Here is a 15,689-nt window from a genome sequence, read left to right on the forward strand (position 1 = left end):
TGATTTTAATTTTTTTTCTCATGCACTATAAGCTGATTGTATTCAGTTAAGTGGATACTAAATGTGGTTAAAGATATTATAAAATAGAGGATCTGTCTTTTATTTATTGTTGTCCTGGAGCTGCAGAAGAAGGCGGATAGGAAATCTGAGCCTGCTGTGCTCTGCTGCAGCCTTCGCATGACCTGCATGACACGCACATCTTGGCCAGACCTGACCTGGGCCAGTCTGTGTACCCTTGCACCGATTGTGCATGCCAGAAAAAAAAAAGGTTTAAAGTCCCTCAATCCGCACACAGATCCGTGCTGCATGAACTTACTGCGTCTAGTCGCAGTAACACCTTTAATAAGATATTAATTTACATTGGGGTTTTTCTTTAGGCTCGGGCCCACAAATCAAATCTGTTGGTCGGGCTAAGGTAGGACGTTATTCCCCCGGAGCTTCGCAGAAATTGAGTGGTGCTATAAAAAAAACCTTACAATTGAGTCAAATTTCACATCTTTATAGTCACATCACTTAATGCAGACACCTTACCCAGCTGGAGATACGGTTCAGTTGAAACCAAAAGTTAAAATTGTAATGTCCCTTACTGTGATAATAGAATAGTATAAAATAAAATGGAACAGAAATACAATTAATTGTTCATGAGTTGTGATATTCATGTAGCAGCAGAGAAGCATGGAGGAAATGGAAGCACGGTCAAATAATCCACATTCTCTGAGAAAATGAAAGAATGTGGATCTCACTGTGATACCAAGCTTCTCCACATGGGCCAGAGCTTGTTACAGTGGGTAGATGATCGTATGATCCACTTCAGTACTACGTACCACACAATGGTGCCATACAGTACAGTAGGTGGTACTTTCCTCAGCTTTAGGCTCGTGTTAAACAAGTATCCCATGATGCCACGCAGTTTATATGTGTAAGACTTTAGGGCCTGAAGCTGATGCCCTTCAAACTCATTTCCTTTCACACCTTGATCTTTGGCAGCTTGTTCCTCAACTGAAGTGTTGTGAGTGAAGAGGTGATGTTGGGGACAGAGGGCTGTAGGATGGAGGTTTTTATAACAGAGGAAGTGGATTGTGGCATAAAGCTGAGATATGAAGTCCAAGAATAAATTAGGCAATTGTTGAAGATAATAGGGTTCCAGTTTTCCTTCAGCGTGAGAGTTTGTTCTTCCAGAGCACCGTTTCTGTATTTAATTATTTGAGCTTATACCTATCTGTATGCTTAGAGGCACTCAAAAAAACAACAACACGTGTATTCCCTGACTGTTAGTTGAGTTCTTTAAAATTAATTGTATGTGATTGTGAAATTTTATATAAATAATAAATCTGGTCCTTCTGAATCTTTAGTCACTTTGAATTACCACATTATTGGTCTCAGCATGCATGGATGCTTTAGTGTGAGTGCATCAAAAATGTGAGCACAGATCAAAGATATAACAAAACTTGATGTTCACAAAAACTTCCTCAAATCCAAAATCCTTTAACCAACTTATATGGGTCTAGCTGCACACCAGAATTTAACCATGACTTCACAAGCCATAATAGATGGCAATATAGATACAAAAGCTAAACCAGACATTGAGAAGGTTATTCATCTTCTTTAAAACTTAAACTGTCAAAATATTTCCCAGTAGATTCCAATAGATTGTTTTCTCCCCATGTTTCCAACTTGCCAGTACAATACAGACTCTCGTGCGACAGAGTGGTACAACAGGCAAACAAATACTGTACATACAAATATGTCCATTGTCTAAACCTGCTTCTCCATGCAAGGCCGCAGGGTGACATAAAAATCCAATGTAATATACATTAAACAGCCAGGAAAGTCCATAAAAACAGTGGAAAATCTATTTTGGAGATCTGCAGATTGCCGATTTAGATGCCTAGTTCTACTGTAACAGCTCCCACAATCACTCGTTATAATGCACCTTGCTTACATGCTGCAAATAATAACATTTTGAATCATTTTCATGTGCTGTTGCAGAGGGGCTAATTGTTCAAATGGACAGTGTTATGCGACTGTTTTGCAAAGCTGGTCTTTGGAGAGCTATGTCGGTGCATCCTTATCTCTTAAAATATCTAGCTTTCATTATTTTATTGCAGCACAATTCTGTATTTTATGCAGTATTCACACATTGCAATTCAGAGCTTTGCGGCAGCTCTACAGAAAACAAATCCATCAAAAGTACAAATAAAATCACTAATAAAAACATTGAAGAACTGATGTCACTTTATACTTTTACTGAAAGTAAACTATTTGACACATGAGTGTGAGAGACGGATGTCCAGTAAATTTTAGATTTTTAAATTGGCTTACCTTTTCAGAGTCCATAGCAGTGATCACCCACACACAGTGTGCATTGTTCTCATACTGAACAGGGTAGTTAGGTGATGTTATCACCCCTTTGGGCCCTCTCAGATTACTGCCACAGGTACGAGCTATAAGAGAAGATTTGGGACAAAGGTGAAATTTTACAGTCTTCTTAAAGTTACCCTTTTGGTTAAAAAGTCTGGAAAAAAGATGTTGAACGATGGAGGCAACAATAAAAAAAGGAGGCTAGCCACAAAAAAAAAATCTTGTAAAGTTTAGAAATAGTATAGAAATAAAAACCTGTCAATGGTCAGAACATTTTTTATCTACCACAGTAAAAAAAAGCATCATTGCTGTACTTGTAGCTGCCCTCTGTAGCTAAAAGGGGTCCAGCACATTGTCAAAATGGGTTAATCTGATATTTTGCACAAGTGGAAATATGAACAGCCCATCCCAATTTGAAAAAAAACATTAATAGAACTAAGGAATAGGAATAGGCTGAGTTAGCAAGGATCTTTAAGAGAAAGAAGAAACAGGTGAATGTAGCAGGAATACCCTGCAGGAATAATAAGCTGGTCAAAGGAGGAGGTACAGGCCACAGATGTTAAGACACGAAAGCTCCTAACCATGCACGGAAGGTACCACCCCAAAACCAGCACCCTGAGACTGTACGCCAGCCGTAAGGACGGAGGCCGAGGACTAATGAACATAAGAGCCACTATCCAGGATGAAACATCCAAGTTCCATATGTACATCAAGGACAAGGCTCCAACAGATGACATGCTCAGTGAACGTCTCAGACAATTTGGAACAGAACTGCACCATAACACACACCAACATAATCGAAGTGGCAGATATCAGGAATTCCTACTAATGGCTCGACAAAGCCAGACTGAAGGACAGCACAGAGGCACTCAACATGGCTGCACACGAGTGGGCCCTAAGCACCAGAGCAATAGAGGCCAAGATCTACCACACCAGACAAGACCCCAGCTGCAGACTGTGCAAAGAGGTCCCTGAGACAATCCAGCACATAACTGCAGGGTGTAAGATGCTGGCAGGGAAAGCTTACATGGAGCGCCATGACCAAGTGGCTGGAATAGTATACAGGAACATCTGTGCAAAGTATGGTCTGGAAACACCAAGGTCAAAGTGGGAAACACCTCAAAAGATGGCAGAGAATGACCAAGTCAAAGTCCCGTGAGACTTCCAGATACAGACAGACCGAGAGAAAAGACATTGTGGTGAAATAGCAATACCAAGTGACTGCAACGTCAGGAACAAAATAACATGGAAAAACTAGTGAAATACCAGGTTCTCAGAGAAGAGCTGGAGAAAACCTGGAAGGTCAAGGCATCAAACTTAAAGAGCGTTTACAGCAGATCCCTGGAAATACATCAGACATCTCAGTCTAGAAGAGTGCAGTTCTAGGAACAGCAAAGATACTGCACAGAACCCTCAAGTTCCAAGGCCTCTGGTAGAGGACTCAAACTCTTTATATATATATATATATATATATATATATATATATATATATATATATATATATATATATATATATATATATATGTGAGATGGAGCTCCAAAGTTGCTCTATGACAGAGCTGAGAAAAGGCTTAAGTTCCATGTAGCAATCTTTAGATTTGAGCCAAAAAATGAATCAAAACTAAGGTCAACATCCGTTAAGCTTTTAAGCAGAGGTGCTCAACAAAGCATAGGGGTTAAGAAGCCATGCAGAGGTTTTAATCTTTGATTAGCATTACCATTAGTAGCAACAGACTGGCAAACAGTATGGAAGAAAAATGGGCGAATGCACTTTGTTGTGGCCAAGATGAGCTGCATTAAAAGTATGGCTAGAGTGATTGTAGACTAACAGGTACTTAACCCCATAGTAATGTTGCTACAAGCGGATTGACTATGATGTAAAATATTTGCAAACACACAAGTTTTAGGAGTTTTAAGAACAATGCAAATAAAAAGGGGATAAATATATAGAGGGAGGGAAATTAAAGAATAGTACTACAAAAGTGGATTACATGGAGAAAAATTTGAAGAAGGTGAAGAAACAAGAAGGCAAGAAAGAGACAAAAAAAATACCAGTAGAGAGAGGGAAGAGAGGAGGAACCCAGATGACTGATCAGACTGTTAATTAGAAAAGAGAGCTGAACCACATTTTGAAACACACAACCAAATGGACACACAGAAACACATTCATTGCAATTCATCTAGGAAACCAGCTTCTAATTAACAGCAAAGTCTCAGCAGAGAACGAGAGAGGCTCACGGGTTTGAATCCCATAAGAGTGATCACACCAGATAATACAATAAACCAGAGCTAGTGGTTCAGAGATGTTTTTAACCGCTACTTTTCCATTTTCTGTTAGTCCACTAATTTAGACTAGTATTTTTTTTTTTTTTTTTACTAGCAGTCTGTTTCACTTCTGCTAGTGAGACATTATTGTTATATATGTATTATCAGTTAAAACAAAGACATATAAAATAATGGTATATTTGTTTCATAAGCGGAAGTACAATTTATTCTTGAATTAAAAGTTTCCCACAGTATCCTGATTTCCACAAATTTCAAACAGGCTGGACTTAAAATGTAATCACTGCTGAATAAATCACCAACAGCACTGTTCAAATAGGAATATCCACTATTACTTTCTTTATCATTTTATGAAGACAGTAAAATGATGTTAAGTCAATGTAACAAGTACATTTTCTCACGGTGAGATGAATAAAGTCAATCAATCAATCAATCAATCAATCAATCAATCAATCAATTAATCAATATATTCTATAACAAATGCTTTGAACGTTTGAAAGCAAATATATATATTATAGTCCCGATGTGTGTTTTTCTTCCCTATAAAGTTACATCATTCTTTAGGGGTTCTGGACTACATAATTTACCAATCTCTCTCTCTTTAAAAATTTTGTTAAACGCAAAGTAAAACTCTAGATAATTAGAGCAATTTGTCTCCAATAAACATATCAGTTTTTTTTATCCTATTCTTACTCGATAAAAGAACAAACAAACAGGCATTTCAGATCAAACCTTTAAGATAAAGCTCAATTCGGATTTCAATTTTTTTTTTTATCTTCGTCTTCCATTTTCTAGCATTTCTTACTGGAGGGGTAAGTCTCAGGACATTAGTGCAAATTTTCAAGGTCACAGACTCCTATATATTCACAATAAAAACACACACACACACACAAACACGCATGCACATAATTGCACACACATGCAGCATAACATGATGTGACAGGGACCTTACAGTATGTGTCTGAGTGCAAGGCCTGGCTGTCCGTCAAACACACCAACAGTTCAAGGCCAATGCTGCAGCACATATGTGACATTATCCGTTGGATACTTACTGTTAGAGTAAGTGTGTTTGTGAATGCATGTGCTCGCACACATGGGCGTAAAAAAAACAAAAAAACATCCGCCTGCCTTTTCATTCCATGACATTAAACCCAACAGGGTGTTGTCAGTAAACATGAGTGCAGTTTACATCATTGCTCTTTCACATCAATGGATAAAAAGATGTAAATAAAAATTATAATGTTTTCCATGCCTTCATTAAATGATTTCTATCCTACTTTTATTCTTATTTACAGGTCTAATAGAATTTGATATTCAATGCTATATGTTTCAAGTCATTAAAAATCAGGAATCACAATCAGTGAATCAGTTTCCTCTGCAAGGACTTTGATAATGGTCGCATGTAATTTAATATGTATCAAAAATACTCATATTAATAAAGATATTAGGAGGAATGGTATTAAATAGCATTACAAATAAAACCATACTTCTCAAATTGGCTTTATTTCAGTGTGCTTACCATCATAAACAATGTTATCTTCTAAAGAAACCAGATTATTCATCTCATTTGCTTTAAATATCGCTTGTTTGGCTACATCCTGTTAAAATGGTCATTGTCATGTAAATTAATTGCAGCACTGTTAAAATTACATGAAACATTCATATCACACTTTGGTTGCAGGGTTGTTTTGGTGCGGCTCTTAATACATTTTTCTTGCCTTATTACCTACACCACTAGGTATTCAGTTTAACTGTAAGGTTAATACTCTAATGTCAGGGTTAACATTTTTGGAAAAGTGTCTCATCACGCTATCATCAGACAGCATTATCATAGGCCAGTCTCTAAATCTGAGACATTGTTCTGTTTTTCTGCTATTATATTTATGTTTTGTTCTTTCAGTATTGAATTTTAATCAAGTTGGGTCAATGTGAGGAAATAAACATTGAAAATGGTGTCATTATTTTTTAAGAAACATTGCTTATTCCTTAAAATTCAATGGAGAAGAAAAATGTAAGCTGATGCTAGGAATTTAAGGAAGCTAATGATCTCCATGACAGCAAGGGAAACTCGCATGTTTCAGAGCAAGAAAACAAAGTAGCTTTAATGGTTCTGTTAGTCACCTATCCTAAATGCATGAACAAAACAATAGGAAAAATGCAGATCTTAGATTACAGAAGAGGCCCCTGGAACCTTTAAAATTTGAAGACAACAAATGTAAAGAAAAATAGGCCAAAAGAATGGATAAATACATCACTGTAAGATTTGTAGTAACCAAAATAGAATTTTGCTTTATTATTATTATTATTATTTTTTTCTTAATGGAAAATGCTGATGAATTTGTTTTGTAAACACTTTTAAGACAGCTCTCAATTTACAAAAAAAGAAATTGGCAACTTCTGGTCAAAGCTGCTTTAGACTGTTATAAATGTTTAGAACTTTTTATTTGTTTTAATTAGAATACAAAAGTGTTATTAGAAAAGTCATTTCAAGTCTTTACAGTTACAACAGACAATTAGAAAGCAACACATATATACAGTAGCAACAATTTACTGTATTATTTCAGCTTGATTGAAATCTTTGGTGTTGGATGGTTTATGTGTGGATCCTGGCTTGATATATATGCTCAGACTCCTCTATACGAAACACAAAGGGCACAAACTTGAAATGTTTGCAACTGTTTTTCTGCATCAAGTACTTAAACGTCTTATAGTGTTCAGTGTCCTTACACTTTAGAATAAATGGTGTTAAAATGAGGTGTTAAAATGGTGTTAAAATGAGGTGCACTCAGTAGAAGTTCCTCAAGGTAAAGAGCTTGTTTGAGATGTTTAAAGTGCTCTTGAATGGACTGATTTAAATGCATTTCTGAAGTCTGATCCTATATAAGCTTCTATCTGCTGAGCAGAGCTTTCAGTAAACAATACTAAAATTATCTTTACATTTATATAAGTAATATAATTTGTGACAATGAAAAAATGTTGTGAATTTTTTAGGATTCTTGCAAGTTACTCTTGTGATAACAGCTTTGTTGTTGAGCAGATTTATTTATTCTCTGATTAAACAAAACCTTTTACCCTATATATAATCACTTATTAAGACTTTGTGTGATGATAATTTTGAATATTTATGCATTAATTTATTTTTCTGTTGTTTTTTTTTTTTGCGTATGTTTGCGTATTTCTTGTGAGTATATATCTATTTTTTTATTTTTTTGATAGATGTCTGTTTTACTTCCCTTTAAGGACTAGCTTTTTGATAAAAAAATATAATTTTAAATCTGAGTTATGAGTCATTCTAGTGTTAACTGTATGTCACAGCTTTGACATCTGCAATACACCCAAATAGATCAAATTTATTTCAGTGAGAGTCATGGCATGACTTACTTCTGCAGATGGGTCTATGGTCGCTCCAAGCAGCCAGTGTGTCAGTGACTCGTTGACAGGTGATGCTTTTAGATCCATGAAGTACATAGCTGTCATCACAACTGAACTGGACACTTGAGCCAACCCTAGAGATAACATAAACAACAATTCTCAAATAGAGTGAAATTTCACTGTTCTACCTTTACAAAATCACTGAGTATGATTAACAGGTTTCAATAATCATTGGTAATGCTTCATGTGGTACTTTTCTATTTTTTTTTTGTTTGTTTGTTAGCCTACTCTATTCATGTCAAATATGTGCCTTCTCACTTTCCAAGAATTTCCCTTCCTGATGTCTGCCACAGAGGCAGATGTGGAAGTGAAAATGTATGACACACTATGTTCAAATCATGTCTCCACCTTGGTGACACACCACAAATTTCTTAGAGGATGATCACCTTATCATAACTTCTGTTTAAACAAAATAATTCTCCATTTCTTTTGAATAGATGGCAGGCACCACAATGTGACTCATTGTATCTATAATTTTTAGAAGCTAGACTCTCAGATAAAAACCATTTCTTGCATATCTTCATGTGTAGCCCCTGTATGACTGTGCCCTGGAGAGAGGAAGTGGGACATGAAGAAGCCCTGGAGTTTGACCTGAGGGTGTAGCTCAGCACAAGCGACGTGTGAACAGCGAAACAAGGCTGCCTGTATACAATTTTTTACAAGCTAATAAATTTTTAAAAGGGCTACAAATTATGTAGTATTGGAGGTATCAGCCATACATATTTGATACAAGGTCCCATGTAATTTCTATATCTTTTAATTATTGGTACTCACTAGATGCCATCAAAATATAGAAATTAAAAAGGCAGTAGAGAATCCTACATTCAGACTTTACAGACCAGGATGTGAACATGAAAATCTAAACATGACTGATCATACATCTTCCCAGAAAATAAATGGTATATTGTCTAGTTCTACAAATTGTGCAATAATTTTAAGAGCGTTTTTTGTTTTACCAGAAAGTATATTTCTAATATATATTTAAACCTTGAATGTCTGATGAAAAGCAAATAGGACAGATCCACCTCAAGCAAACAACAACACTTATATACTGTTTTTAGTTGAATAAGTCTAATAGATGAGGTATTTCTAAATATGTAGCAAGTAGCTGTTCTTCAGTGCAAAAAAAAGGGCTTCATTCATTGGTTTCCATAGAAAAATGTGGCAACATGTTTATAACTTGCCGCACACAAAGCTATCAGGGGTACTATGTGTAATACTGCATATTTCTTAACCAAATAACACAATAACAAACAAAATAGAGAATATCTAATATCAAATAACATTAGGTTTGATAGGAGGTAAAATTTTGTCATGTTATTAAATACAGCTTTCATAATTTCTCTACTCATCCCAACTTAATTTAATAAAGTATTATCAGTGATCATGTCTAATGAGAGGCTGTCTGTGTTCCTCCTCTGAAAGAAGCAGGGTCAGTTTTAGAGCATCAGAGAGTTGCTACTGGTAATGTTAATGAACTTTTCAGCTTTAACAAACATGATAGTGTTATTCTTTCTCAGCTCAGTGTCAGCAGGATTCTCTAATCTTTTAACTTCAGACTGTATCCCTGGTTTACTGCCACACTCTGGTGTGGGCTGTTTTTATTAGTTCCTATCACTGCTTGAAACCAAAACTCTGACAGTGTAAAAAGAAAACAGCAGACCCTCATCTGAATCTCCTGCTGGAGTTTAGGCTTTATGTTGTTTTGAACAAAATAAGATGTGGTGAGATAAGAGAGCTTAGACAGACTTTGGGTCAGCATGCTGGCCTAACAACTTAAGAATGTTAATTACTTACATGTAACAAAGTAAAGTGATCTCTACCTTCAACCCAGCAAGCCCAACTTTGACCGTTGATTACCTGTGTTTGTTGTTGTTGCAGCTAATTATTTCTGTCTTTAGGTGACAGTGACTTAACATCAAAAGACTAACATGCAACAGATCTTTCTCTAGAGGATTTACAAGGGATAAAAAATATACATTTAATCAAAGGTTCTTTAAGCCTCAGTGGTTATACAATATATACCAAATCTAAAAAAGAAGATCTAATACACGTCTACATCAAAACCTTGATTATTTTTATAACAGTTCAGAGTCAATTTGTTTCTCTGTGTGGGTTGCAAACATTTTACGTGGGTTGCAAGTGCAACGGTATGTAGATTTTACCTGCAGTATTTTGCATTGCAAAAAAATAAGCAGAGATAATAATTTTACGTGTCACTAGTCATAGCATTTATATCTTTAAATTTCAAATATCTTATTACTCACTACAGGTGATAGGTGCAAAATATACCAGTGTAATACTGCTCTGAAAGGAAAGAAACAAAATTAACTTACTGGAAGACTGAACCTATCCTCTTGCCATTTTCAGGGACTCCGGGATCTGGACAAACATCACCAGCAAGACCACTCTGGCTTACTGAAAAAAAGAGAAATAAAGTCCATCAGCAAAGGACAATTAGCCTACTATTTTATCATTGTTGTGTGATGCTGTGAAGAGTTGATCAATTTCAGAAGTCTATCAATACAAAACATAGGAATTCTAGCAGGCTCTGGAAAAAAGGAGAAAAAAAGTGAGTGACAGGAGAGAGGAAAAGAAGGGATAAATTGATTTAATTTGACAGTGAAGTGAGTGCAATAGTTGCAACTGAAAAATAATTATAATAATAAAACAAGAACTCTTGACAAGAGAAAAGTTTTATTCATATGTGATTTTATGCAAACTCCCCTAAACAAGCAATTAGCTGGAGACTATTATAGAATGTCATAAGATATTACATTTAAGTAGCATCAGCATCATAAACAAACAGCCATAGAAAAAATAAACCCTCAAGATGCTGAAGGATAAATTAACAAAAGAGAGATATTAAATCAGGAGAATGCATTTACTGTAAACTTACAGCCCAAGTGGAATGATATAGAAATGTTATTGACATATAAAAGAAACAATAACATTTTGTTTGTCCAAATCATTGTAATTTGATTGACCTTTGGCCGTGAATGCTTATGCATTAGTTGTATTCTTTACTATACAGTACACATGTCGTAAAATATCATTTCACAGAAATCTGAATTTGATTTGCAAAAAAAAGAAAAGGAGTATGGGCTATTTTAATAAATGACATCTCTAGACAAAAAGCCATTTTTCTTCCATAAGGAAAAAAAAAAAAGATTAAACCAGCTTATATATTTTATACTGACATTTTTGAGTACTTTTATGTTATTTTCAAAAGCAACCTTTTTCTAAACCAAATTGCTAAGTATTTTACACATAAGGAAATTGAATCTGTCAGTTGTATTGTTTATTATTATTTATATTAATAAGAAATCCAAAATGTTTATTTCAAACCATATGATTTAAATGTGATTTTAAAAAAAGATAAGCAAATGTATCCAATCTATTGACTTTGAGGAAAGTTAAAAGAAAATCACTTTCTCAATAATATGGCAGTACAAATACCGTTCACTGTGCATTCTGATCTTAAATATAGATGATTCATTCTGGTAAAATGGCAGCAGTTGGAAAGTGCATAGGTTTCTCTTAATGTGGTGCAGATAAAGATATATTTTAAAGTGTACATAGTTTATTTGTAAAATCAATATCATCAGCTTAGCAGCTCTTCAGCAATTTTACCTTTTTCTTGTTTTGCATGAAAAAATACTGAGTTGAGTTTGGTCAAATTTACAAAATTTACCAATGTTACTTCATAGTTATGAAAATCATTAGTCATTAAACATGTATATTCATGTCAATGTTGTATTACATAGTTTTACTTTCATTCAAGTCAGTTCAATTTTTTTTTAAATATCAGCTTTAAAAATGTTAATTATTTAGACAGGTACTTTTCCATAAAACTTAACAAGATAGCTAATATACAGAAAGATTCCCAGAATGAGCTAGACTATTCTTTATTCAATTAAACAATAGAGTATTATTTACTTCTTATTTCAGCTCACAGTTTGTTTCTTTTTTTCAGTAACAGAACGTTTTTTTTTTTTTTCTTTAAATAGATTTTTTGTGAGGCTGATAAATGTAGGAGGACTACAACAACAACAGAAAGACTTAAAAAATGAAAAAAATAAACTTGAAAATCAATTCCATAGACTTTGCATAAAACTGAAATGACACTGTATTAAGAGATCTGAAGAGATTTGAATGAAAGAATGCTTCTGGTTTTTTGTTGAGGTGTATCATTTTTTTCTCTGAATTGTCAGCTCGCAAAGAGGTAGATTTAAAACAGCACAGATGCAAAACACATGATAAATTGTATCCACCTTATATTCAGGATATTGCATTGCTTTTAGAGCAGCTGGGAGCACCTGCGGCATGCCGAACATGTAATGTGAATGTAAATTAGACCAGACAACATGACAGAAACCAGTTTAGACCAGTTCTGTCTAAACGGAACTCTGTGGATGAATAATATTAGTTAGAAAGACACAAAAAAGTGATGGGAAATGCATGCTAAAAAGACTGACCATTAGGACAAAGGGGAAAAAAAACATACCCTGCAGTGGTTTAAAATGACCTGAGATAGAAAAATATTCAGCCTGTTTGAACTTCTTTTCTCCCTCTATCCGGTCCTTTCCTATATCATTTCCTTCATTTCTTTTCACTCAATCCCTCTTTCTACTTCTGCATTCTCAGTGAGCTCAGACTCCTTCTCCCTCTAACATTAGCTGCAATTTACAAAGGGAAGCCGAAGTTTTGTGCATCGCAGCATAAAAGATGGATGAATGATTTGCTGTGTTTGTGTGACTGCATTTCGTGTGAGCTCTGGGCTTTGAGAGTGTATAGACATTGTGTGTGCATGTTTGTGTGAGACATGATGCAAACAGAACAAGCTGTCTTTTTGCTCGACTGTGTTTTTGATGTTCTGTCCAAAAATCATCACACAAACATTCAAATACACACTTTCTCTTTCAGCATCTCTCACTGTGCTCGTTCTATCTCCCGCCCATGTTCAAATGGCATTCATTGGCATCAAATACAAGGTTTATATTGCAGAAACAAATCCAGCTCATGAAAACAACATGAGATTGTTACAGAAAAAAGATGATAAATATAACTTTTGGGTTGATGTCAAAAATGCTCTTACTGACTTAATCCCATATTTGCACTTAAAAGACTATTCATCATTTAAACACAGGCTTATGATGCACATCATCCTTTCCATTTCATCAAAGTGTCTTCAGCAAACGTCTGTAAAAGTCAGCTTTTTAGGAATTTGTGTAAAATAATTTATCTTTGGGGATTATGTACACTACCCCTACTCTGTAGAACAGTGGCTCCCAACAGACACTCCTTTCCTGCATATTTTAAGGCCAGGTCTCACTGGCTGCATCTGACTCTGAAAGTTCTGATCTGTTTTTCTCCTGTGTTTTCCTGCTTATACTACTGTATGAAGGATAGGGTGAGCAGATCCTGAACTGTGAATGACTGTGGCACATTTTTTCGCCTCTGTGAAACAAACAAAATCCCACATTTTGAATTGATCAAATTATAGCAGTGCCTAATTTCACAACCAACCTGTACACCATGTCCTTAGAGGAAAAGTCTGGTCACATTCAGAATACAAACTGCTGTTCTTTAGTCCTGTTCATGCATATCAATCAAAATTCAGCGCTATGTTTCCTGCCCAAGTCTGAGTGCCAAAGACTAAGTAATTGTATCAATCCATTTTTTCTAATTGTCTTTTCTCTTCATGTGATGGAGATTGAAATGCATTAAATCACTGTAAATGTATTAGTTTTAGGTATAAATAATGACCCATTGGTTAGTCATTGCTGACCAGACTTTTTCTTTAAAATAGAACAGGAAAAGGATCTTAATGTATGACATGTATGATGCAAAATGTCTAAAGAGCAGAAAAAGTCACAACAAAGGCTGTGTAAAGGTTTCTAATGGGGTAAGATCAGGGAAAGGTGAGGCTCAGAGAGGTATGAGGTTTGCCCAAGTTATTTTTTTTTTATTTCATAAAAGGGGAGCATGATAAGCTATATTCATCCCTTAATGTTTTTTTTTAGCTCAAAGATCAATATTTAATTTTTTTTTTCCTAAGCTCCTTTTATTGTAAAAGTAAACTGTTTATTGAAATGTTTTTTTCTTTTTCATTTTGTATGTCTGCATTTTCACACTCACTAAATACACACAGTGGGTTTCAAACAGGGTGAACCTGGCTGTTTTAGATATTTCACTTTGTGTTTAACCTTGCAACCATTTCTTTCTTCCTGCCAGATTCATAAAATTGTCACTGAATTGCAGCATAGGTTCCACCATAATAGACCAGTGGTCTACCTCGGCCAGAGCCACACAGGCACAGTTGCAGAGAATTGTGTGCAGTTGGACCAGCCCCATGCATTTTCAATAAGCTCTGAGTTGCAGCTCTACCTCGTATGATCTGATTTTCTGTCAGATCAGACACCAAACTGTGTCCTGGGTCTTCTGGCCTTCAGGTGTCTCTTTGCTGCCACACACCTGACATAAATGAATGGGTGATTAACAGGCTTATGCAGCCCTTGATAGAAAACAGAGGAGATGCAATTATTTTAATAAGATATGCTGGAACAGATACACATTTAAAATATGCAGGTCAGGGGTCCCTAAAGACTAGGGTTGGGAACCACTGCTATACGAGCAGCGGTTGTCAATGTGGGTGTGATGACAATACTACAGGGTCAGTCTCAAGGTGGTGTCCCCCTCCTCGCTGTGTCATTTCTGCAAAACCATTTTCATACTGCAGTCCTCGAATCCCTATGTCATCCCTTTTCTGTGGGAAACATTGTAGGGTCCACAGTCTTTTCATCAATAAGGAATTTCTTGACAATAAAAGTCTAAAGAACCCCGCTTTAGTAACGTGGCAATAAATAACCCCCTAATGCTATTTCTAACTTTTCATAACAGAGTTCAGATAAAGTAGTTTGCATCAATTAATGTTTTTCCATCAATGTTTTTTTTTTTCTACACATTTTGAAACCTTGCATTAGAAGAGCTTTATGGAAACAGAAAACTAAGGTGAAATAACATCCTAAATATAGATATGTAGACACCTCATTCTGTGCTGGAAAGCATTCTGTGTCATCGTATGTCTTATCTAAAATAAAAAAAAAAATGGTATATAACAAAGAGCAGTGAAATCGGGATATTCTTTATAGGTCAAAAATGCAGCATCTGAGTTTAGAGAATATACATTTGATTTTCTCATATCCTGTGTATTTTGTTATGTACTTGTTTTGCATGTTTTCCTTACAAACATGGTCAAAATTTGTCATAAACCTTGTTTAAAGGAAAAGTCCGGTCAGCAAGGAATAAGCAATGGATCATTATCTAAACCTAAAGCTAATATGTTTACTGTGATTTAAGGAATTTAGCGTTAATCAGTAAAAAAAAAAAAACATGGATGATTAAGAATTTCCGACAGGATTTGCCATTAAACTTCTGGCCAGAGAAAACACACGTAATATGTAGCCAACATTTCGAAGAACAATATTTTCAAGATGACTTGGATAATAATGCGTGTGGTGACACACACCAGATACAGCACTGGGACTTGCTCAACAGCCAATACCTCACTGTGGCGCCACAAACCGTTAGATGGCAGTAGTGTTCTTTGA

General features: G+C 35.4%; 1 protein-coding gene across 1 annotated transcript in view; it reads right to left on the bottom strand.

Moving 5' to 3' along the window:
- The window catches only part of csmd1 (CUB and Sushi multiple domains 1), a 576,851-nt gene that overhangs the window by 212,455 nt on the left and 348,707 nt on the right, over positions 1-15,689 (bottom strand). The window contains exons 8-10 of the mRNA XM_015374130.1: positions 10,413-10,494; positions 8,026-8,150; positions 2,323-2,444 (exon numbers count right to left, since the gene is read on the bottom strand). Coding sequence (XP_015229616.1) covers positions 2,323-2,444; positions 8,026-8,150; positions 10,413-10,494 — 329 coding nt within the window. The remainder of the gene's footprint in view (positions 1-2,322; positions 2,445-8,025; positions 8,151-10,412; positions 10,495-15,689) is intronic.

The sequence above is a fragment of the Cyprinodon variegatus genome, unplaced genomic scaffold (genome assembly GCF_000732505.1).
Source record: "Cyprinodon variegatus isolate N-32 unplaced genomic scaffold, C_variegatus-1.0 Scaffold5, whole genome shotgun sequence".
Classification (NCBI taxonomy): Eukaryota; Metazoa; Chordata; class Actinopteri; order Cyprinodontiformes; family Cyprinodontidae; genus Cyprinodon; species Cyprinodon variegatus.